The 26,687-nt window shown below is 43.3% G+C and overlaps 1 protein-coding gene across 2 annotated transcripts; it reads right to left on the reverse strand.

Moving 5' to 3' along the window:
• Positions 1–423: 423 nt before the first annotated feature.
• LOC144113337 (uncharacterized) lies at positions 424–26,687 on the reverse strand. 2 transcript variants are annotated; one of them, XM_077646358.1, is made up of 9 exons: positions 26,537–26,675; positions 26,310–26,435; positions 24,490–24,612; positions 19,897–20,092; positions 18,502–18,691; positions 14,795–15,058; positions 8,366–8,492; positions 7,956–8,152; positions 424–4,848 (listed from the first exon to the last, which is right to left on the reverse strand). In XM_077646358.1, the coding sequence occupies exons 2-8, from the start codon at positions 26,418–26,420 to the stop codon at positions 7,976–7,978; spliced, it is 1,188 nt and encodes a 395-aa protein (XP_077502484.1). In that variant the 5' UTR covers positions 26,421–26,435; positions 26,537–26,675; the 3' UTR covers positions 424–4,848; positions 7,956–7,975. The 2 variants fall into 2 exon arrangements, with proteins under 2 accessions (XP_077502484.1, XP_077502483.1); XM_077646357.1 differs by having other exon boundaries at positions 26,310–26,687.

Raw genomic sequence — 26,687 nt, forward strand, 5'->3', positions numbered from 1 at the left:
CATCACACAGTACACGGGCCTCTAGCATTTTGCCTCCACCGAAAAATGACCGCCGTGGCCAGGTTCAAACCTGTACCTTCCTTTTCAAGACTATCCTCCAAATTAGACTGAACTGTCCCTATATAAGAAGCCTGTGCCCTCTAATCAATGACCCACTGTGGCGTGGTAATTCTACTATACGAATCTTTCCCATAGTGTTATGTAGAAGTTTCACGACCAGCAAAAAAGTACCAAAGGACCCTAATGTTAGCTAGCTCATTGTTAAGGTGGTAATATCCCTGGAGCAGTATGCAATTACAAATGTTGGGCAATATAATATATGCATGGCAGTCATTGCCCCTAATGCAATTCCAACACAACACAGCATAGTAGATCAACAGTGACACGTTTTTGCATGCTCATGCATGCACAGATTTCAAATGCTTCTATGGTAAATGGCTTTATTTACCTTGTTTAAGCAAAATGAAACCACATGAAAACAAGCCAGTGAATGCTGCACACCGGTCCTTGCATCAAAGGAAACAGTTCAAATGTTGAAACACGTGCAGTACTGAATTGCGAACAGATGCGACAATGCACGCATAACAGATCCAAATCAGAAATTCCATCTCAGCCAGTCCTGGCCCTCTGCACAGCATTGAGAAGTGAGAAGAGTGATAGCAGAGGCTTGCGGCACAATCAGTCTAAGCTGCACAAGACAACAGCCAGCAGCTAGCTATATGGGAAAGCAGACACCATGAAACAAAAGACCACAGAGAATGCGGCGGCCCCGAGCAGCCAAGTTGACACAAAACAGAAAAAGGGGGCAAGGACTGTTTGCAACTCAAGTACTGCTTCCACCTTCCTGGCATCCAGCAATGCAGAAAACTAAACTACCATAGTCAGTTAAGCCTTTTGTACAACCATAGTCCTTCAATGTTTTTTCTGGTCACAAAACTCCGGCCAGTTTCATATAGGGACAGCGCGCACTGCTAGTGGCGGAGCTGTCGGAGAGGGGCCACGAGTGGCTGCGCGAGCCCTGTTCGCAGCGGCTGTTTTCAGGCCAACAGGCTCACATTCACTTGGTATTTGTGCTTTCTGGGGATCGGTATTTGGATTTAGCATGGACGCTACTTTACTGGTTATCACCTGAAAGCTTGGCTCCAACATCGACACACTAAAAACCCGGTACGATCGATGGAGGCCGCTAGCAAACATTGCTAACGGCTGTTTTCTGACCAACAAATAACACACTTAATTTCTCTCGTTGCTTTATACAAACTAGAGATTTTTGAACATGGGTTCAGCCTGAGCATTTATATGTGTCTGGATTGCGCCTGCCTCGGGCAAGTCCTTGCTTTCATCGAAGTGCATAAGACTGCTTCAGCTGGCGCTTCCCTGGTGAGAAATACTCCAATCTCAAGACTGCTGGAAACAAGATGTTATGGCAGCATTTCAAGAACCGGAGTGCGCGCTACAGAAGTGATCACATGACGAATGCACTACCAGTTCGATGGTGCTATCAAGTTTTTTTTTGCTGATTCTTTCGGAGGTGGCAAAGCCAGCTGCTGAAAAATTTTCCTACATAAGTCACTTATTTACACTTTGTCGTGCTGTGATGAAGGAGGCGCTGGTGAGTGCAAGATAATTTTGAAATTTTTTGTTCTGTGCTCCCCCATGTTCTGGTTTTGCGCTACCAAAATAAGAGACAAGCTGTACGCAGCCTACCAATAAAAATATGAGCAATGATAGGAAGCACAGAGACATATGTATAAAATATAGTGTTGTAGGCGTTACCGAAAAAAAGTAACTAAATATGTTACTCGTTATGCTAAGAAAAATGGAACGCATTACCGCCCTACATTACCTATAAAAAGAAGTAACGCGTTACCGTTACCGAAAAGAAGTACCGTACGTTACTTTGCCATTACTTCATGGCCATAAATTTGAATTAGTGCGTTTTCGCCTTAAGAACTCATGGTAACAATTTTATAAAGCTCATATTTCACATAAACTTCTAGCCCAAACAACCAGCAGGTGTTTTCTGGCATGCATGCGAGCCGCAACAAAGGTCGTCGAAAGCACCTGTTTGTTTATTTGCAACATCATTTTAGGTGCTCTGCACATTTTTTCAAGAAAAAGGGAACGGAATGGGCGACAACTGGAATAAAAAGTAACTAGTAACGTGACACCTCATGTTTTAACTAAGTATGTTACCCGTTACAGGTCCCAAATGGTAACGAGTACATTACTAAGGTACCGAAAAAAGTAATGCGTTACCGGTAACGCCTTTACTTGTAATGCATTACCACTAACACTGACAAAATAAAATGCGGTAGGAATTTAACATAGCTAAACCGAGTAGACATTCTAAGCATGTATTTAGCCTGGTTGGCTCATGGTTTTGCTTTGTTGAGTCGTCAGCACGTCCTGCGACGATATTAGACTCAGGTTAAGCTCTGATCGAGGTTAAGCTGATCTGATCTGTTCATTCCGCAGGTAGAAGTTGATGAAGACGACGATGTGCAATGCGCAGTAAGAGATCTGTGTTGCAGGTTAACATGAGGCGTGATCGGAGAAGCTTTATGACCATAAAAGCGTTGAAGGACTATGGTACAACTTATCTTCAACAAAAGAAATATAAAAAAGTTGGCGAGAATCAGCTCTGCATGCCACAAGACGAATATTGACACATCGCACACACACACAAAAAAAAAACTGGCTTCATTTACATTATGTCATTATCCAAGCACTGGTCTGCTTGGGCTGCTAATGGTAACCATGGTAAGAAGTTCCAATGGGCTTACTGTCACTTTCTTAAATAGGCGGCACTGAAAGCTCGAGCACATTCAAATGACAAATGCTTACAAGCACACAGCCGCAAGCAGTAAGTGGAGTTCATAACACAGCAACCCTGACTGCATTGCCACGGCAACATTAAGCAAATATAGCTGGTGACCATACAATGTGCGTTAACATGGCTCAGGAAAAACAAAGAAAAGCAAAAGGAAGAAAATGGGCTCTGCACTGACCAGTTAGCAGCACTCCTCCCGTGAACCAAGGAGCACATATGAACAAATGTGGAACCCTCACAAATAAAGCCAGGAAAAACCATTCAAACAAGGACAAAACGCAATTAAGCATCAAATGCAAACTTGCTGAAGTAGTTTGAAAAATGAATGCCCCAATCATTCAAAAATAGTCTGGGGTTACACTCGGCACACAACACAAGCGTTGAAAGGCTGTCACTCTGGAAACAGTCAAATTTCTCCAAGAGCCATGCCAGCAAACACCTAAGCTGCCACAGTACACAAAAGGTCAAAATGAGAGAGCGAGCGAAAGAGAGAGAGAGAGAGAGAAAGAGAAATTTGCCCTCACAATGGGCACACTGTTGAACTTGTACCATAGCACAAGTACATACTGAAATTTGAACACTCACAAAAAACCAGGAATGTTATTTTAAACACCTACACTGATGCTTCTTCCATGACACTAATTTCTTGTAATGACACCTGTGAACGCCACTCTGATAACCAATCTTACAATGGATAAAGAAAAGTGACAAGGGGCATACCAAGAGAAGTAGTCTCAATCTCACTGGTAAGCACTGTTAGGAAAATCTTTGATATGTTTCAAGCCCAGTCTGCCACTTTTCATTATTCACAAAGGCAATGTGTTGAGATTATATCAGCCAATATGTTTCACTGAAAACTGCATGCTTGCTACTCTACAAGGGCAACAAGGCAATAACTACTAACCTAATATGTTTGATGCATATATTATATGATTCTGAAATGAACATTTGTTCTTGGCGTTATCAATATGAAACACCCTCATACAAATCACACACCATACAAACTAAGAAACATAACGGCAATTACTATTGGGCTCAGTCTCAGTTATTCTCTTATTTCCAGCCAAACACTATGCTGCAAACCAGTCAAGTACAATTTTATACATAACACATTTGACACAGCTATGTATTCTCCACTTTTGCATGCATGTTATAACTAGTGATTCTATTATCAAATTCGAGCACTCGGGAGAGAGAAACCTGTCATTACTTACTTTTTAAGATCACACACATTATGCACAGAATGTAAAGTGTTTCCAAGATATCTGATGTTTCAGTCTTTAAAGTAGACCTTCCCAGTTCAACTGTAATTTATGCCCTCAATTTTCAGGAGTCACAGTTCAGGGGAACTAATTTCTCACTATCTACAAATGCTGCCCCTAAATCTAAATATAGCCAATACAAGAGAAACACTTATTTTTTCATATACCAAATGCATGATTTGCTCAATACAATTGTGCTCAAGGGAGGGTTACAACAAATCTCAAGACACTTCTTTGGCCAGCATTGCATAAACAACTTCACAACACCAACCATCACAATGGTCCACTTAAAGAAACACCAAGGACAGAAACTGAAAATGACCACATGCAACGAATACTGAGCATCAGCAACAGCATCCAGACAAAATACCATTCATTTTCCAACCAATGCCATGGACAAGTCTTGCCAGAGGATATGTCCGCTCAAGAAAATATGTCATCACTTATGCCATATTCAAGCAGACAAGAAAAGTTCTCTAAAAAAAAAATATTCCACACACAATACAATGAAAAAAAAAATGAAAGCACAAGAGGATGCCAGGAAGGTAAAAGGAAGCACAGACTCTCAAAAGCTTCCTGCTGATGCGGTGACTAGGCTGGCCAGTCTCCCGCCTGGCCCTCTGGCAGGAAGGAGTGCCACTTGTGGAATTGCAGCCAGCTGCCTCTCCTTCCAGTACACTGGCTGGCCCAATTGTGAACAAAATCAGCAGCATGTGCTTCTGAGGAGACAAGGGCATACTTTTGACCAATTCACTAGAAGAGAGGGGAGAAAGAGGGTGACATATAACATGTGGTACTCTACTATGCAAGGCACATCTTCAGTGTGGAGTGCAGAGAGAATACGGTAGAATGACAAGTTTCCCAGGAGCATATCCAAGATTATAACCAGGTGCGCCACACTACAATGCTACAGCATGCTAGTGTCTTCCATCAGCTTTGTGCTGAGTGGCACCAGCATACCAGAAATAGGCCTCTGCACATTCAACTAGGAACAAATCCCAGGTAGGGAACAAAAATCTTGCATAAAATGATTATTTTTCACACAAGGTTAACCCTTTGTGGGACAATGGAACACACATATCTCTTCGTTCTCCATACTAAAGGGCTCGTAAGAGGTAGTGGGATGCAGCAGTCCCACTTATGCCGTGCTACCACCTATCATAAGGTTTCAATGATTTGTTTAAAAATAGTTTCAGCCGTGTCCACTAGTTGAGGAAGTGAGTTAAGACCTTGAAACTTCTTCTTTTCGGGCACGCTAAAGTTTTTCGCTATATCCGATCTGGCAAAAACAATCAAAATTCTCGGCGAGGGATTCCTTTTTTTCTGCATAGAGAGGAACAACTCTTTATCACAACGTGCACTATTTCAGAAGACAAGTAATTAAGAAAAAAGCGCTTTTTTTACCATGCTGAACATAGTCGGCCATTTAACAACTCATTGAGTGGTAATTCTCAAACATCATATGTAGGTTTTGTGCTTGGGTGCCAATTCATCAACAGCCACACATTCAGAATGGCCAGCAGCAAGAAGCCCTTCCAAATGAACAAGGAGGGTAAAAAAAATGGCCAAAAATAGTCGACGTCTCGGGTGAAGCTCGTCTCATCGGCAAAGAACACAACCCTGTGAAAGTCGAACAAAGGCGTAGACGCCATTGGTGTTCCAAGACGAGAGAAGTAGTGCAAACAAGTTCAATAACAAGCAAACAAGTTCATGAAGTGGTTACAAGAATCTAACTTAGTGAGGAAATCCATGTAGGTCAGCAGGACAAATACGTCCCATTTTCTTTACCCCCATTTAGTGCCAATGGAACAAATGTGTCCCACTTTTTTCCACGTAGCTATTTGAACTAAAATTGTGAAATTTGTTTGAACCATTTCTGCTCGTGCCATGAAAAATTTTCATCAGTTTTGCCAAAAATATATGCTGTCCCACAAAGGGTTAATTAATAGACAGCACTGCTGAAGTTTGAAACAAAACATTCTGAAACAAGAAAGCAATGCAACCAACTGAATCCACCGCAGCCCACACATAAACATGTCAAATCATTTATCAACAGAAGCAGGGTTAATCAAGTTTAAAGCTATCACTTCTGCACTTCCGAGCGTATTATGACACACACTGGATAATAACCTCAGAGCCAGAGCATAATAGGGCAAATAAAACGACAGTCTCAGCTCTGGCCATGCTGAGGTTAGTGCATTAAGCAAATTGGTAGTCACAATGCCATTTATGCAAGTAACGCCAGCCCAGCTGGTAAGCACAGAGCAAGCAAAGAAAAAACTGAAGGTGACACTTAAGGGTGCACTAAAGAGGAATCTGAACTCGTCCTTTTACCGCGGGAACCCTACCTACACGTTCCAGGCATTCTTAGAAACTTTGAATAATTGTCCTGTGCAGCCGATTGCCCTAATTAAATTGAATTAAATGCCCCGGCTCCCCTCTCTCTTTTTTTGAACTCAACGCGCTAGGTACGCGGAGTCTACCAACACATCGAGTGCCTTTCAGTTAGTCCTGTGGCGGCTTCGCTTTTGCTTTTATTTTGTTTTTTAGGTTTCTGTGAATAAACAGTTTCAGTCACAGACAATATAGCCGCTAATTAGGTCCACGGAAATAAAAATACACGTGGACTCTCTGATTTACGTATCACTCCGCCGATGGCAGAGCGGAAACCAGCCATGGGACTGGCTGACGCGTTGGCTGACTCCTCCTACCTACCGCGTTGAGTTCCTCTCATGTCAGTTCGTGCTTTATAGTAATGAAACTTTCCTGCCAAACTTCATAACTCAGCACATGATAATAGATAGTCAGTGCAGCGAGTTCATTATATCAAGGTCAACAGCTGCAGGACCTTTGTTACATGGAGGTCTCAAATACACACGCTTCAATGGGGGCGCCATTGGGGAATTGAGAAACTTTGTAGTATCGAGGAATTCACTATAGATCCAGGTTTAACTGTACTACTTGGACGTCAAACTAAGCACCATGGCATACCTAGCCAATTCCAAAATACAGCCACTATGAAATAAAACTGGGCACCTGCATGATGTACTTCTGAACACATATTACCTAGCAAGATTTTACTCCCGACTGCTGCAGTTTTGCAATGCTGCCCATTTTTGAGCTGGTATAGGCAAAGAAAAAGCGAAGTGGAAGAACATGCAGCTTGAGTGCATACAGACTGAAAGCCAAACACAAAGGCAGACCTCTTGAACAACACTAGTCATTCTGCTAACTTGTTTTTAAACTATAATGTTGGTGCAGAACTTCAAAGATAGCTTTCAAATTCTGTGCAGGTGACAGCTGCCCATGACACTTAAACATGCAGATTAGGTCACTCTTACTAGGCCCTCCTAAACTCTTATATTAGGCCTGAGGTTTCAAGATTCCAATGGTGACCACTGGTAGATGGTAGCCTAAAGGTGGTGACCACTCTTTGGTTTCACTAACCACGGTACATGACAGGTGACAAGTTGTGTGTATATTATGAGCGGGTTTGGTGTTCAGCCCCTTCACTGCAAGTTGCTGCATGGAGTATGTTTTTGTAGGTGAAAAAGGGAAAGAATCATTGCCCCACTCAGCGCAGGAAGACTGTCACGGTACCATGCCCCCAAGATTTCTGGCACGAGAAACGTGAAATGAATGCTATAGTGGAGTGGTCAACTGGTTTACAGTCAGTTTGAATTCGCACCTTGTACATCTGTATACCCCTAGTTTACATATTTTTAAAAAGACGGTGGTCACAAATACTAATGTGGTCAACGCTGTAAATTTTTTGCAAGAATGCACAGCTATAGTACATCTCCACAAATGCAAATGCAAAGCAATGACCAAATGAAATAATAACATGCACTGAAACGTACAGTGAAGTTTTCAGCCACTTTCACGGAGGATGGGCAAAATAGTTGACTGGATCACCATGCATGGCATAGCGTAGCGTCCAGAGCCTTGCCGTGCGCTCAAAACCTAAGCGATCTTCAAGGTACAGTCGTCCAACCTCTGGCTCCATACAGACAAGGCAATAAGGGTCTGTCAAGAGGGACTGGATGCTGATGAGCACCTGTGCAAGTACACAATGCAGCAAAATGTTCAGCACTACCATTTGTCAAGAGAACGACCACAGCAAGAATGAATTGCAGCACAAGAAAGGTGGTAAGTGAAGGAGGCAGTAATAGGAAACACTACATGCATGGACAAACTGCAAACAAAGGATATGGCATGCCTGAAAAAAAAAAAAAGCAGAAGGAGCACAGAAATAAGAGGTAGTGCCCACCTTTGATATGGTGAGTGCCAGGCTCCAGTTATGGTGTAAGGAGTCAATACCGACGTCTCCATGACGACTTATGTTAGGATGGAAGATTTTGGTAAGGAACTTCACAACGGGAGGCTTCATCGGATATCTGCATACACAGAAAAAAAAAAGTAAAAAAGTTAGACAACAAATTTTGATATTTTCAAGTAACCACTACTTTCTCAATAAAACAACTCACACACAGACTATGTAAATGGTGCCCAGGCTGCAAGCAACCTGACACTCAGATGCACATGTTAAAAGGGACACAGCATGGTTGTTTAACATGTTGGAATCTTTTATTTCAGTACATACTATAAGAGTCCAAGCTTTGCTAGCCCTGGACGTGCTGCATATTAAAAACAAAAATAGATTGAAATTGGGACTGCAAAGCTCCTTCCACCAACAGTGACTGCCTTACATGAAATGCCCATGTGATGCTGCAAAGGCGAATGTGCCGCATCGTCGTCTGCAATGCGGGCTATGAGGTAAAAAAGTAAAAACATGCCTCCTGTCCCTTAGTCGGCACAATCAAAGTAGCATTTGTCCACTATATGAGTGGTTGATGAACAAGTTACTACACAAAAGTGAGAACAATAACGCAGGTTTTCATCAGTAAAGTTAAAAATGTACTTCAAGGTGTTAAATGCACTGCAATGAACAGCAAAATATGTACAGCTTGGTCCTTCACAGGCTATGTAATGGATGAAGCAGCGAGCGTGAGCACGCTATCTTTGTGAATGACAGTGCAAAAGGAATGACACATAGAAAAAGAAGTTACTAACAGGGATAACATGGGTGTGACAAAAATAAAGAAAGCAGATCCTGTCCAGCACTATTTGCTCTGTGTTTTTTCCTGTTAATCATCAAGCGTTTAGTGTGTTTACATTTCTGAAATAAGTTAGTTGGAAGTGAATTATGTATTTCGCTGCCCCGTCGGCCAAATCGTAACGCTGCCTGGCTTATTATGCCAGGAATTTTTGTGGTAGAGAATAGTGTGCAGCAAGAATCATGTGCGCTATGGGAGCAGGACCAACAGCTGTTCCTGTGAAGTTGCAACATTGCGGAGGTTTGACCTAATATTAAAATGTGCCTTAAGATTTAGAATGCCATGGCACCCCAAGGGAGCCTTCATGATCCTTCGTCGCACCTTAAGGTACAAGACCATGTTTTGACACAAAATTTTTAACAGCAGATAAAAATATAAAATTAGTGATGTCTTAAGAAGGATGTTGTTAAGCCTAATCACAATGTTAAAATAGTTGAAAAAAAATTAGTTTTTTTAAAAATGTGCTAAATTTACCTGTGGCATCAGCAATCATAACTTCAATTTAGTTCATTGCAAGCCAAATTACTTCTGCACTCATATGCATAAATGCATGAGTTGTACAATGGACCAAAATATTTGGTACCATCAAATGTCATTGTGCAATATTGGAATGAACATAAAAATAGTTTTTGTATAGGCACCTTTTAAAAAAAATGGTTCAGTAAGAAAACAAATTGCACCATTTTACTTATTGTGGGTCAATGCACAGCTAGATATATAAAAAATCCTGTACAGGGATAAAGTTAAAATTTCTCTGTAAGAAGCAATGGAAAAAAAAGCGAGTTTCAAGAAAAGAGAAGATTAGGAATAACTACAAATACCATCAACCAATGTCCAGGACGGTTAAAATCCACAACATTTGTGCCTCAGCTCCTCCTTAGTTTTGCTTTTCCTTAATTTTTCTCATTTAGCCGCTCACTTTTTTTGTGTGTTCTTTGCGGCATTCGTTAACAGAAAGGAAGATTTCCAGATACGCTGTTGGTCACCTGACAGCACAGGTCAGCGGACTCACTCATGAATCAACTCACTTGGGCTCACTCAGGCTCATTTCAGATCATCTGAGTTTTGAGTGAATCCGGACTCACATTCTGATCATGATCCGAGTCATGAGTGAGCCTGGACTCGCATTCAGATCATGATATGAGTCGTGAGTGAGGCCAGACTCACGTTCAGATCATGATTGCTTTGTAAGTGAGTTCAGACTCACATTCAGATCATGATTTGAGTCGAGAATGCGCCCGAACTCACATTCAGATCATGACTGCTTTGTAAGTGAGTTCGGACTCAAATTCAGATGATGATCTGAGTCATGAGTGAGCCCGGACTCATTCACAACTTTATACGAGTGACGAGTAAATCTAGACCCACATTCAGATCACGACCTGAGTTGAGTCCGGGCTCACATGCAGATCATGATCAGTCGTGTTGAGAGTGGGCTCACATTCAGATCGTGATCAGTCCTCCTGGTTAGTCCGGTAGAGTGTGGGGCTACCAAATCAGGTTGAACAATCCCATGATCCCAAGTGAATCCACGATGCCAATGCACACGAGTTTGTAACATTCATAAACACGAGTTTCCTGCGCACTAGTAATACTGAATAGCGTTTGGTTGAGATGATGATGTAGAACAATTTCATTGTTTCGTGGTATCTAATTTTTGTGGCTGCTACACTCTGCAACGTTACTAAAAGGTGAGAAAAGTTGATTAATCACCCCTCTTGTTCTCATTTGATATTAGCTGTGGCTTGCTGTATTGCAGTTGTTCTAGTTCTTCCTTTACTGTTTTTTTAATTGGTTGCAGAACACATGCAGCGGCCTTAGATCTTTACGTCTTACGAGCAGCAGCTACAGGCCTCTAGGCCTCTTAACCAGGCCTGGTGACTGGCTAGCTCCAGTTAAGAGCTCATCGCATTACCGTTTTTTTAACAAGTTTTTTAGGTGCTTTTTTAGCACAACATTTTTTAAGCAACGAGGTTTTATCTCAATGTGCTTCAAAATGTCAAGCATACCTCCGATACCATTGTTGAAATGTCACATATCATGATTTAAACTAAACTTCAGTGCTGGCATCCTGACATAACCAATCAATGTGTTCCAAACGTTCTGTGTTGCTTTTGTGACTGTTTCATATATTGAATACAGTAAAAGCTCGTTAATTCGAACTGACGTCCAGGTCCCGGCACAGCCCTGTGTATTTCAATAAGGGAAAACTCCTGATAATTTGAACAAGTCGGCACCCTCTACAGTTAATTCGAACTAGGAGCCACCGGCTCACACCGCTCCTCGTAGATAGAAGTTGACCCACAGCGAGTAAAACGCTCCAAATTTACCAGAGATAAAACAATGGAAAAGAAAAAAAAAATCAGTGCACGAGGCTAACGGACCCTGTGTTCCAGTACATGCTGTAGAAGGTTTTCGCTGCTGGAGCACTCGCCCGCGCCGCTGGTGCTTTGGCGCGAGCCGTTCCAGGTATTCGTTGCGCTGCGGTCACTGGGTCGCGATCACGTGGTGTAAACAACATAGTATGGCGGTTCGGGCGATGACGGCTTTTGTTAGTGCCGCGAGCGCGAGCTACATGGACAGCAGCGTGGAGACGTTGGAGCCCTTGAGTGATGCCGATATGATTGAGGCTGCGTGCTCCCAGCAGACTTCGCAGGGCTCATGTGCGGTGAGAACAGCCGAGAGTGATGAGTCTGACGGTGGCGACGAGACTATGCCACCGCCAAGTGCACATGAAGTAGTGTCGGCGCTCAATGCTGCAGCATGCCACTTCTCTATCAATGAGAACTCTGACGTTGCACAGGAGCTTTGGGCAAGCTGCAGATGACGCTGATGGAGTCTCGGCAGAAGAAACGCAAGCAAATGCACTTCGCCGATTAATTTTAATTTTGACAGCACCTTCCCCGCAAATAAACATGTTTTGGAGCATATATAGCTCATATGTTCCAGCACTAAAGCTCGCTGCTCACGCAAATGCATTCCAGTACTTGTTTCTGGCGTATAACTGGCCGATCAATTTATTTCATTTGCCACTAAGACTGGGTGAATTTAATTCTCAGAATATGACCGCCATAAACATGTAGTAGCGCCTAGCTCGCGATAATGAGTTTAGATGTGACTGCTTCGGGTTCTGCCCGCACGGCGGAGCGCTAGAACCACTCATTCTAGCGCCCATTCGATAAATCGAACTTCGCTTAATTCGAACAATTTTCCGGTCCCATTCGAGTTCAAATTAACGAGCTTTTACTGTACAAACAAAAATAGACACAGATGGTCAAAAAAGTATAAACTAAAAAATGAACAAGTTGCGCTAAAACTGAAACCTAGACTGTCTCTTTCGTCTCCACAGCAATTAATCAAAGTTTGCAAATCTTTCTGGCTATCTGGTAACAGCACAATATTGCCGCATACATTAAACCCAGTAGTTGTTGCTCAATAACCTTTCCGCCTAATCTGTACGACAGATTATAACCTAGATTGCTTCCTTGTAGCCTTCTTTCCATACTTATCATATAAAGCATGAACAGCAGCGGTGATAGAGGACAACGTTGCCTTAATCCTTTGTGAACCTTGACAGTTGATGTACTCTTAATTTCTTCCCATGTTATTTCAACTTCATTTTCTCAATATATTTCCAGTAGAAAATCAATTACCTCATGACCGACAAAGATGATAATGAGCCGCAGCCTCTGGCGCCATCTGTGGGAGGCACCTGGAAGCTCCTGTGCGCATGCGTCGCCTCCGCGATGCAACGCACCGTTGCTCGCAGCCGGAGCTGATCACGGAGGCCACGGCGCCGCATGCATGTCGAGGGCTATTCCCCCATGGGTCATGTGGAAAGTATGGGTGTGGCCCTTACAGGGATATTTTTTTTCTAATATTTCCTTCTGGAAAACAGGGTGCGGCCCATATACGGGTGCGGCCCTTACAGGCATTTATATGGTACAGTCATTTTTTTTCACCTTTTCAACATGGTTTCAGATAACAATTTTGAGTAAAAACACAGTGGCATTCGCAAATGATATCCATTCTTCACTTGACAATGGGTTTGAAATTGAATGCATATATTTAGATTTTCATCGTGCTTTTGATAAAGCATCTCACAGGCTCCTTTACAAAGCGATTAAGCTTAATATTGACCAAAACGTACTAAAATGGACTGAATGCTTTTTAACTAATCTCACCGAATTCGTTCGCACTAATGGCTACCTGTCCTCATCAGTTTATGTAACTTCAGGTGTCCCACAAGGATCCGTGCTTGGTTCTCTTTTATTTGTCATCTACATCAACTACCTGTCCAATAACCTGAAATCATCAGTCAGACTTTTTGCCGATGATTGTGTCATATATCGGTCAATAAAAACAACTAATGATGTCAGTGTGCTTCAAGCTGATCTTGATGCTGTTTCCAACTGGTGCGCTGCATGAATATGACACTCAACACGACTAAATGTAAAGTAATGCTCTTTACTCGTTGCGGAATTTTTTTATCCTATTTCATATAACCTTAATGGGGCCTCATTAACATCAGTAAAATCATTTAAGTACCTTGTCGTTACTGTCGCATCAGACTTAACTTGGAATGAACACATTATTTCCATTGTCAAAAACGCTAACCGCATGCTAGGCTATATTAAACGTAATTTTTCTATGGCACTGTCATCTGTGAAACTACTACTTTATAAATCACTTGTTTGTTCTAAACTGGAATATGCTGCGTCAGTATGGGATCCCTACATAGATTTATTAAGCAATGCTCTAGAATCAGTTCAGAATCGCACCGCACGTTTTATTCCCAGTGACTATGGTCGTTTATCAAGCGTAACAGTCATGAAAGACACGTTATCACTAGAACTTTTGTCGCTACACAGAAAAATCTCTCGCTTATGTCTTTTCTTTAAAATTTATCCACACTAATCCAACCCTGAAAAATGCACTTATCAAGCCACCAGCATGTCTCATCGTGTCAATAACCCCTGTAAAGTAGGAATACCTCGTTTTCGAACTGCATGTTATCAATATTCCTTTATACCTAGAACTGCATCGGAGTGGAACTGCCTGCCTGGAACACTGGGGCTGCATCAGTGTTGGCACGGCAAACCAATCACAGCCCTCCGCTGCTGATGTAATGAGTGCTATATGACGCGTTATGCACGAACTCGGGCGAAAGCCAGGCACCGCTAGTTGCTCGCTTTTCAGGTCTTGTATGCCGGCATGAACGCTCGGTGGCCTATACTCTACATAATGCAAGCGTATTATAGCCAACCTCAAAAACCCTTTTCAGGGACCCTTTAAAAGCAGAGTTTCAAAAAAGTTGGTTAAGTAAAAAAGTTTTAGAAGACGAAAGGGCGACAATTAAGCTAAAGTGCCCTCCTTACTGTTCAGTGATGCAAAATTGGACATAAGCCAGTCTAAGGCTCCTAACGCGCAATGCTTAGTAGCTTCAACTGGAATCCGTACGCATCACATCAACCTTCCAGCACTCCTCTCTAGTTGGCAGTCCTACAGACATGGCAAATCACACAAGGCAGGAGAGACTTGTATGTCAAGAAACTTCTGGAAATATATGGCTGTGGGCTTACCCGCTCGGGATCTGCAGGAATAGGTGGAAAAGACCGCCTTCGTAAGGGCTGTCAGGGGGCCCAGCAATCGCTGCCTGCCAGTGGGCACAAAGGGGATCTAGTGGCAGGGCCCCAATTCCCTCGGGAGGCTCTGTCTGGAGCTGCCGCAGCTCCTGCTGCAGCCGTACAGTGCGCCAAGAGCACTCGGGACCCCAGGCGCAAGTATCGCTTCGGGGGCCCTCCCTGAGCTCTTGCAGGCACCGGCGACATGGGGCACTGACCACCCTGCACACATGCCACACCTCACTTGCCCATGCTGAATGACAGCCACCTCAGTAACAAAAAAATTGCAAGCTCACTTCATAAAGCCATCTCTGGGCTTACCAATTTAGGCATACAGGTCTGCTGTCAATCTAGAAGACAAAGCATCTGTTACCCTTCCATAAATGTACAAAATGAAATTGGTACATACTACTGGCAAACAGGGATATAGTATGGTATGCGAAATTTAGCATCCCAATGCTGTGCATGCGCTACGAGGGGCGCTGTAGTAAAGGTCCCCGGATTAATGTACACCGCCTGGGATTCTTTCGTGCACTAACATCGCACAGCACATAGGCATTCCTGCATTTAGCCTCCACCAAAATGTGGCCATTGTAGCCAGGATTCCAGGCTGTGGTCTTGGACTCAGCAGTGAACACCAAAGCGACTAAGCCACCACGGCGAGTGGCAACAAGAACAGGCTAATTCTGCTCAACAAAAGGTAATACACAGGAATAATATAAAAGAATGACAGCAACAAGCAGTTCACAGCTGCTATACATAACACGAACAAAACTAAAGAATATATGTCAAGACTTCCGGTAACAATCATCCCCCCAAGGATTTATATCCTAGATTAATTCAAAACCATCTGCAGACTGCCTGGCTTGAATTTTCTCAAGCACCTCCCACCTTAAGTTCAAGAACTGCCACAACACACTCATTTCTACCACTGGCAGTCTGCAGATAGGCGTGGCAACCAAGTTTTTGCTCACATATATAGCAGGTGAAAGGTAGTGAAATAAATTTGTATTAATATTACTGATACAATTTAAGACTCCCACTAAGAAACTGCAGGAAATCCAACAGCCAAGAAAAACCATCAAGTGTCACAATAAGCAGAAGCAGGTCAGAGTCCACGATGAAAACAGCATGCAACTGCTACTGAACATAAAACTGGTTGCCAGTGCCTAAAAGCAAAAGCAAGCGATTGTTACATAGTGATTATTAGAAGTGGCATCTACTCCCAAAACAACTTCACACTGACGAAGCAGTAGCAGCAGCTGGCAAAAAAAAAAAGACAAGGTGTTGGGGGGCATGAATGAGAGCAAGACTAAGCACTAGTAGTGCCTTAACGTGTGTTCACTATAATGGGATAATTTCTGTGTACTGCTAAAGTTCATCACAAACATTCAGTACCTATACTAAGGAAAGTGATTCCTCCAAACTCATTCAACTGCAGACAAACTTTCCCACCTAAAAACATAGACAAGTGGCATTAGTACTTCAAGGGAGATAGCGCCATAAGACAAAGCAAATAAATTTATTGATAATGTTCTTTAGCTGAGGGCGCAATATGAGATGGGTACCACAAGTATAACAGGCAGGTTGAGGATAGCAAAGGTATAGAGAAGAATGCGTCTAGAGTTGGAGATTAGCCCTGTTAGTCAATCACCTGCATTTCAGTTAGTGCAGTACAGTGAGAAGTAGAAACCCATTTCTGTAGACTTGACAAATTTGGTTCAAATGTTCTGAAAATGTTCAGAAAGCATGTTTGGCAATAAAATGTGTTCACATCTGGAACCTCCATGATCCCATTCGAAACATTTAGGATTTAAATTGAAGTGCGAGAAATAACCTCTAAAGCAGCCAAAGAGGCAGGCGGCTACCAATCAGAACATGCTGGTCTGCATGCATTTCATACTCTTTCATAATGAAGCCATAGCAGCCTGAAATATAACCTGCACTGCCAGGGCCACTACCTGAAAATCCACTAACTGCAAAATGATAAGCAATAAATGCCTCTTACCACCAGCATACTGCTGACACATAATCTTTGTGTTTATGACGAAAAGTGACAAGAGGAGTGTACAATCTGCCATGCGACATAAGCTACATTTTCTAGCAGAAAAAAAAAACATGCTGTATATATTCGTGTAAGGGCCATACTTTTTTCCCACGGTTTTGATGGGGTGTGGCCCTTACACGAGACCGGCATTTTTCCGTAAAAGTTTTTCGACTACAGCAGAGCTCCGTTTATATGTCCCTTTTTTAAGCTGTGACACGCATTTTATGACGAATTAGTGCAGTACCAGCAAATCCTTCAAATACATAATGCATTGAAAGTATAGATTAAAGGGACTATGCAATAAATGCATTGAGATTACGTAAAGCAGACGAGAGATAGGCATTTCATCACTCGTCACCCCAACGCAAGGATTTTTAAGCTAGCATCAATAACAACGAAGATATAGACGATTAAAAATTACGCTCTTCCTCTCCCCCCTCAACTCGTACACGCGGGGCACCAGACAAAAATAAAGAAAACAGGTCTGGGACTGGGCCCCGCCTTTGAACACGTCATCAGATGACGTTCGCTTTGCAACTTCCGGTTGTCGCTCCTAGCCCCCCAGCAGCAGCGTCGGCGGCGCGGCGGCATCTCTCCGGTCTCTCTTCGCCTTCCTGGATTGCGGCGCGCGTCGGGTTTCTTTGATTGTCGTCTGTTGTAGTTAGCAGCAATAAACCTGGACCTCAAGGTGCGACTGCTCGCTCTTACGGCCGTGATGGGCATCGAGCCCTATGCATGCGCACGAAGAGCCGTGCGAGTGGCTCCGGAACTCCCGACAGGAGGAGGCGGCAGAGGAAAATTGAAACCATATGCGCGAAGGCAATGCCCTGGCCTGCACTTACCCGAGAGGGTCGCGCGGCGGCACGAGCAGACATTTTCACGGCTACCGGAAGTGTGCCCGTGACGTCGTGGCTGCCGTGGCTCCAGCGAATGACAGCGTGTGGTGGCCTGGCGACGTCATGGTACAGTGACGTCTTTCTTCCAAGATTTTAGTTCCAAAATAGGTCACTACGAGCACACCAATCGGCCCGCGAATTTTAAAAACGTTTTTTTTATTTATAATAAATTGCCGGCTCAGTTCCGAAGACTTATGCTTGGTGTGAATGATCATTAGCATCATTTCTAAACATAGAAAACATTTACAAGCGACTTTGAATTCTTTGCATAGTCCCTTTAAGTAAAACATTAAGTAAAGCATTAAGTAAAACAGGTTGTTAGATCAGTTTACTGGCAGATGTTCAAGGTTATTGTGTGATGGTGAACCAGTAACAAGGTTAGACCTTTTATAGTAAACCATGACTAGATTCAAAGCACTTTCGGAGCGGCTTTAATGCGAAGCCCACAAGACGAGTTAGCAGCGCTGCGGCACGGCATGTTCACGGTTCCAGGTGAAGTTCGGCACACGGGACAACGCGTTCGTGGTTGTACAGAGTGTCGCATGCAGTTATCGTCTATCCACTTCCACCCCAACGTACCACGTAGGCAAAATTATGCACATGTGAAGCAATTCTTTTGGTTGACTTTTTCTTCCCATATTACTGGCCACCATGATGGGGGGTGCAGCCCTTAGAGTATATACAGTACTCTTAGCAAAAACAAAGAATGAAGGGGTACACACAGCCGACTATATAGGTCCCTCCAGGAAGCAACTTTACGAGGAGGCTTGAAGAGAGGCCAACGATGCTTGATGAACAAAGCCCAGTGGTTTTCAGTAAGTTCACATTCGAGGATATGATGCCAGCGACGGCAGACTTGGCTGCAGTGCCAGAGAGACACATCGTCCAGTCGACTAAAGATGAGGGACAGCACTACATACAGCAGAAGCAAAAAGGACCACAGAATTAGGATCTCGCCACTAGGGCCCCATACAAAAATTCCGTCATCTCATGTAACAAATCATCACAACACCGCGACATTAAAGACTGTAGGGATATCACAAACAGCTATGTATATTTCGAACCCTTCGTTTTCGGGCAGAACTAGACTCTTGCATCCTGAACACATTTCTTATCAGGTTAAGCCCAATTTGCACAAGGATGCTGAACTGGGCAAGTTGGAGAGGATGCATGTTTGGAAAAAACCAGCACGAAAGAAGACAGAGCTTGTCAGCGTTCCCTTGCTTCCATCCCGTTCTTCTTTCGCGCTGGTTTTTTCCAAACATAAACCCGATTTCCCCCTAAAATGTGCCTTCTAGAGTACACACAAGGGCAAAGGAATGAGGGGCTCATTTAGATATACATATATATGAAAGGGCATAGAAAGCACACCCAAGGTTTCCTTTACAAAGCTGAAGACACTGCATGAAAATTAGTGGATATTCTGTGCTTATTCCTGAGGAGTGTTAATACAACTGGTGACCTTAAACTTCTCTTAACGCTTGTTATTCATGACGTGACATAATTTGAGGATATGTTTGAAAATTAACTTTCAGAAGCGAAGTGCCACAAAATGGCTACTGACCAGGCTTTTATTCGTCATCATTTATCAAGCGCTATCCATGCTAACAATGTCCTGCTTCAGGCTACCTGCCTATTTAAAACAGCCTCTGTTATGTTTAATGACGGTTTTCACAGTGGAGAAGGCAGGCAGGTCAGCATCCACACGAAGTGCTTTGCAGGAGATTGACAGTTCATGCAATGAAATACTTGTAATAGATCAGCAAAAATATAATTTGGTGAAGTTTTTTTTTTTTCTACACAACCAGCCATTTCCATGTTGGTTGTGAAATACTGAGCAAAAATTGGGGCATTTTGTGTCCCCCCACAAAAACAAGTGCTTATAACAGATTGTCTTTTGCTGCAAAAAAAAGCAGAAAAACTTGAAATATTGAAATTTTTGCTGAATAACCCGATTTTACACATTTGAACAAAAAAAACTATAACCTGGATGATTTTACCCCCCCCCCCCCCCCCCCCCCCCGGAATTTTGGAAGATATAAAACCCAGAAACGAAGGGCCCTGTGTACGTTTCCTACAATCAAATTATGAAGCATTACACCAGGTAATTCACCCACCTTCAAGGGGGAGACGAGCCAGCACACCATCAGGAGTGGATTCCTGTGGCTTTGGACTGCTCAGTGCTGATATACACTCAGCAAGTCGATCTTGTTTGGGACCTGGTGGGGGCAGCTTTGGCCGTTCAACATTATGCTTTACCATATCATAGAAATCTGCTGGCTCATCATTTCCAGAATCTTCAGAGTCACTTTTCTGCAAATAAAATAAATGTAGCTCTTGTAAGCAATGCGAGGAACAAAGCTAGCACAAAACAGGGCAAAGTGAATGTAAAGAAAAACAGAATGCAAAAAAGCCAAGAGAAAGATACAGGTGAGGACAGTTTTTTGCACTCTATAATGCAGCAAACAAAATATTTTAAATAAAAGCCGAAGGAGTAGGCCTCTATGCAGAGCTTCACATATGCAGAATAAGAATTGTTTATTATAATCGAGCATGAGATACACACACGCACACGTTCCGTAAATACAGGAGGAGGTCCCAAAACTGTTGGCTTCGGGACCTCCTCCTGTATTTATCAAATTTATTTACCCAAACGTATTTATCCAAAGTCAACCTCCTGGCCCATAAACTCAAATCAAAATGAAAGCGCTCAGAAAACTGAACATACAAGTACAAACCTGCACAGCACAGTGTTCACATCACACTCCGAGACACAGGTCTGAGCATACAACTTTGCACAACACATTCTCAACCAACAGACATAATATATATAACCATGAAATGACCCACACGTTTGCATGCATGCTTAAAAAAGCTAACTGTGCACTCTACCATTAAAATTTTATTTTGCTTTGACAACATCCACTTGGTTGTGGACTAGCGGTGATTTTCACAAAAGCTTTTAACCCTCTAACGGACACACACTACTCGCCTTAAACCGGACACAAAGTGCCAGAAAGCTGAACTCATCATGAGACAGAAATGACAGCATATGACAGGCCTGGCTAGTTCAAGTCCGCTGGGGCTATTAAGGGTTAGTTAAGCCTTTACATGCCAAAGTAACACTATCGGCTATATGGGTTGGAATTCTCGGTTTTTATTTTTAGGAAATTCGGCTGACTTTTTTTTATGTTTATGTCATAACACAATTTTTATATTGGCTTTTTAAAACTCGAGCATTAGCAGAAGAAAATATACTCCCATTAAAATTTTAACAATTTTAACAGCGTCTGCTTTGGGGTCAGTTGGTTCAGGTTTAAAGACGGACTTTATTAATAATTTTTTTATTTAATAAATCATTACAGCAATGCAAATATGTATGTGCATTTTTTTCAAATAAACGGTTGTGCGCTAGCGTTCATTTAGTCTACCTTCTTTTTTTGTGCCACATGTGCTGCGCCATGAAATAGTCTGTCCTTAAATTGTAACAATGTGGGGATTAAATTATTTAACTGTCACACAAAGATGTAAGTGGGAGCATAGATAGAAAAACTAATTTGTCTTGTTCTTGCAATCAGAATTGCCGATTGGGCGAGTTGGTGGGACATGATTCGAAATTACCAGCGCGGAAACAGACGGGGACACGAGAAACGATTGTGAGCTAGTGTTCGTGTGAACAGCGCCCGCCTGTCATCAGTGTTTTTATTTCTCGTGTCCCCATCTGTTTCCGCGCTGGTCATTTTGAATCTTGTTCTTGCACTCTGAGCGACAGGGCTGCACATCACATGACCTGCATGCGTACAGCAGTAATGCAACTGCCGCTGAACCAGCAGAAAAGCTAATGTTGGCGTTACGTTGTTGTAACTGAAAAGTCTGGATAAGTAGAAAAGGTGGCTATGTCACACGTGAAGCGGCAGATTTGAAAAGTGATTAAAACATTAGAAAACTGGTGATTAGAAGCTCACAAGATGATTCAAAAGTTATCAGGACATGTAAGTATAAAAAGTAAATGAATTGCACTAAAACGAACACTAGGGTAGTCGGGAATAACCCCTGACCCTTGGGTTGTGAGACACACGCTACCGCTAGGCCACGCAGGCACATTTGTACGGCTTGGTTAAAGCAGGACTTCATATGTATGTCATGTGGTCTTTCACGTAATGACTGTCATTGTGAAAGAGGGAGCAGTGTCTACGGTCTGCCTGGGCAAGACGAACCACTGTCGTGTCATACCTTTAAAGGTGGAGCTCATGTGTCCCCTCCCCCAATCCAAAGCTTATGTATGGTTTTCTGTCGGTGTCCTTACATAAAGGCAAAAAACCAACTTAACCAACTATTGGCCCTCAGCAGGTGATGATAGTGGGCAAAAACGCTGTGGACAATCCTTGACAAGGAAATGGGGCCTCCAAGTCGGCAAAGGGTTGTGGCTAAGCCTACGGAGCAGTGTTTTAAAACGCAAAACTACGCTACTTAAACCAGTGATCTGACTGTCTCACAGAGTCCCCGGCTTCCGCTATTGATTATTTTCCCTTGTGACCAAATGTAACTAGAACTCAACAGCAAGCTACCTGCGGTGTACGTGCCAATGATACAAACCTTTTTCAGTTAAAGCCGAATTTCAAAAATTGAATTTGGGGCACTTTTATTGGCTTTTTTCCAATTTGAACCATAAAATCTAATGATGAATTGTGAGGCATGCCTAAATGAACCAGTCTGCATTAATTTATACCCCCTAGGGTTCTTAAAGTACCCTAACACCTGAATACAAAGGTGTTTTGCAGTTTACCACAAATCAAACACGCCAACTACTACTCAGCATCCGAATGCCATTGTCACTGGGCCACTGAGTCAGGTGCGACCACTGCGGCACTGGGACCACTGCAGCAGCCTTTAATGCTACATTTAAGTCATACCCATTACGGCTCGAACATGATGCGCAACAGTTAAATAAAAAGCGATGTATAAAGGTGTGTTCAATAAATTTTTCTGCCTGGGGGGTACCTTTTTATGGAGTGACAGAACTGAAAGATGCTTTCTTTAAATCAAATTTTGGAAGGCCACATCACTTTTTGATACATTTCATCGGTGTACTGTCTAAGCACGCTATCGTAGGAGTGTGAAGGCGGCAGTTGATGGCACCAACAGGGAACTGCATTGGCAACTTCCTCAGTGCACATAAAGCACATAACCTACAAGTGTTTGCTCAGCTTGGAAAAGGGCCAGAGGCCGTTTAGCACAAGGTCAAAGGCTGTAAGGTGGATTATGGGCGAGCTGCCTAAATTCTTTTACGACAGCACGCAGAGATCACAGACAGTCTCAAAACTTGCTGGGAGTGCAGTGGGATCTACGAGCATGAGGCGACGTCTTCAACTGTGCTGTCTGCATGTGCTCGTCAGCCAAACACACAGGTCTGGAAACTGACGCCCCATGCTTGTAGCTTCTACCACTGTCAAAAGGCACTTTTGATCCCAACTAAATCCAATCCCGGTCGAAGTTTTAAGCATGCTCGGCATGCAATGCTGTGACCTGATCGACGAAGAAGCCTGCTACTTACCAAGTGGCACTGCGTGCACACAGTTTTAGAAGTGGCAGCCAGCAAATGAGTTTGTAATAAAGTAAAAGCAAAATGTTTGTAATGAAGTAAAAAACACTTGTCATCGAAAATTCCATGGCTTTGATGCAGCTACAGCACGTCCAATCACAAAGACATTCAAAACACCATACTACCAATCCTGCGATGGCGCTTGAACAATTTATTATTGCTGCTAAGGCAGGTGTGTGGTGTCGAGAGTGGTAACACAATTTTGGAAATCAAGCCACATTGTAAGTTCATTTAAACCTTCATGGCTCTTGCAGGACATCTTCCTGCAGGCTTCATTTCTGATTACATTTTAGGAATCGTCTTGGTGCCATGCAGGACTGGGCTCAATCACGATTAAATGTTTAGCGATGCTTGATCTGCACTGAGTTCAATCTCAATCAACTTAACCACAATTAAAGAAGGTGTGAGATAGAACAGTGCATCACTGGTGGAAATGCACCGGCAGTGGAGGAGACAATATCAAAAAGTGGTGTGCTCATGTGAAAGAGGGCACTCCATAAGTTCATATGAATGTAACATCTTTCAATTCCATCACTTAATAAAAAAGTCACAGTGCAAGTGGTAAAACTACTGAACACACATTATACAAGGAAGATTGATATGTCGCCAGCAACAACAAAAAATGATAATTAATAAATGCTACAAATTGTCAGGCAGTGCAAATAGTAGTGGTAAGTGGTTTTATTAAAATAATAATTTCCTACATGACACTGCACTCAATTAAGCATCAATGGCACTGCCAGGAAGCCATCATTTCAGACAGCTCTGAAAGGTAACCGCTGCAAAACATGGCACAGACCAAAATGACAACTAGCATTTGCTTGCTTGTATTCAGGAACAAGTAACATGTGTTCGTTAAGACCGTCTAACATTTGTTAGGTTGGGCAGCAAAGAAAAATAAAAATCAAAGCGACAGCGAGTCAGAGTGATGCAGAGCAAAATGCAACCGACCCTGAAAGCAGTCTTGCAAAGCTTGCGATAAGAAAATGAGGTCGACTACTCCTACGAGCTTCTACCTGCCTTCTATTTACCAACCTAAGAAAACGTTCTGCATCTGGCTGAGCACTGCATGTGTGTGAGATATATCTTAAACAGCTAAGATGCTCACCCATCCTTGGTCTCCATCCTGCATGGACAGCACATCAGGATACAAAAAGGCATGGCAGGTGCAACACAGTGGATGGCCAAAGCATGGTCCATAAAAGCCATTACAGGCGTGGCACACAGTTTGCTGTCAGGGATGAAACAAGAATTATGGTACCAAAGTACAACGGAAGGGGAACTGCAGCAGCTCCCCACTAGGGAGGGCACACGAGTAAAGCACACCTAATAATAACTACACACTAGGTCCGCAACAACATCTTGAAAAAAAGACTGAACGTTGTTTTTTACTGCAATCTAACTCAGCTTGTTTTCGCAATTTGTACAACACAGACTGAACTCGGTTGCACTGTCGCGCTTTAAAATGGCACAACTCGTTGGGGACGATATGCAGTTGTAGAGTGTGCAAAAATAATGATCAACACACAAAGTCAACTACAATGTCAATTATGAATATGCCTACAGGCTGCCGATACATTATTTCTGAAAAATTGTAACTAGTTCGGCGTACGATGGCACTGGCGACGCCGGGGAAACGCTCGCGCAAGTAGCGCGTCAGCGCTCAATCGTTGCCGTCCTCAAAGAAGGCACTCTAGAATACTATTGTGAAAGGGTTTTAAACATGCCGATACATTATTTCTGAAAAATTGTAACTAGTTCGGCGTACGATGGCACTGGCGACGCCGGGGAAACGCTCGCGCAAGTAGCGCGTCAGCGCTCAATCGTTGCCGTCCTCAAAGAAGGCACTCTAGAATACTATTGTGAAAGGGTTTTAAACATGCCGATACATTATTTCTGAAAAATTGTAACTAGTTCGGCGTACGATGGCACTGGCGACGCCGGGGAAACGCTCGCGCAAGTAGCGCGTCAGCGCTCAATCGTTGCCGTCCTCAAAGAAGGCACTCTAGAATACTATTGTGAAAGGGTTTTAAACATGCCGATACATTATTTCTGAAAAATTGTAACTAGTTCGGCGTACGATGGCACTGGCGACGCCGGGGAAACGCTCGCGCAAGTCGCGCGTCAGCGCTCAATCGTTGCCGTCCTCAAAGAAGGCACTCTAGAATACTATTGTGAAAGGGTTTTAAACATGCATTTGGAAATTTCATTCGATGCGACTGTCGCGCCGAGAACGCGATATGAGGCAGAGCTCGATCGAGGATGATACGAGCAGTCAAGCCTGGGAAGAGACTTGAGCGTTCTGCGTGATACGAGCAGTCAAGCCTGGGAAGAGACTTGAGCGTTCTGCGAAGTATCGCCTAAAAGATCGGAGTCTGAACGCATAAGAAACGAGAGGAAACTTCGGTAGCCACCACAATAGGAAGACTCAAAAACGCCTGCGATGCTCTGGCCGGTCACGCTCTCCCGTGCAATGCACTAAGGGGAACGCGCAACGACTACACATCGTCGTCACTACACAGGAAAGCTAAAAGTACAACTGAAAGCACCGGCGGCCGTGAACCTCGGCATACACACTACTCAAAAAACAAAAATTCCTACATGCTATTAGTTACACCGTTTAACACATCAGGTGCATAGCATTAGCACAGCGCGTTCCACCGAAGACTTCAACGCGCAATCTGATTGCCACATAGAACAAATAACGAATCACACGGCTCAAAAATCGGTTCCGACTAAACGTAGCGTTAACGAGGCATTGTACTTACGTGCACACACGCTTTCCTTCAGCGTCACTACATGGAAGCGATCTTTACAATTAGAATTCGAACAAACGCAGCTCTCGAACGGCTAGGAACGCGGCATTGAACGCGAGGGAAGCAAACACAAAGAAGCAAGAAATTGCCACCACAGAAAGCTATTACGTACCTTGAATTGGAATATATTGTGTCCATTTTGAAGCATTTCTTCTAGCCGGCCATCAGCCGGACGCCTGACAGATACCGTGCTGCGCTGGTGATTGCAGTTCACGGCAGCCATTTCCTAAGACATGCGCTGCCGTCGAAATGAGAATGTTAAACTTGAACGACAGATCAAGACTGCATCGCCTCTCCACTGGCACAAAGGTGCCCAGTTTTTGCACACTATTCACTTACTTCGCAGCGTAACTAATCCAGGCAGCGATGAAAAAACGCAGGACGCAGACGCTCACCACTCCAACGCTCGCTCGGTTGCGCTTCTTCGCGCGAGCACGGCACGGCGAACGGCGCCTCGCGACCCGCGTCCCCGCGTTCAGCTTCCAGAAGC

This window comes from Amblyomma americanum, chromosome 1, assembly GCF_052857255.1.
Source record: "Amblyomma americanum isolate KBUSLIRL-KWMA chromosome 1, ASM5285725v1, whole genome shotgun sequence".
Classification (NCBI taxonomy): domain Eukaryota; kingdom Metazoa; phylum Arthropoda; class Arachnida; order Ixodida; family Ixodidae; genus Amblyomma; species Amblyomma americanum.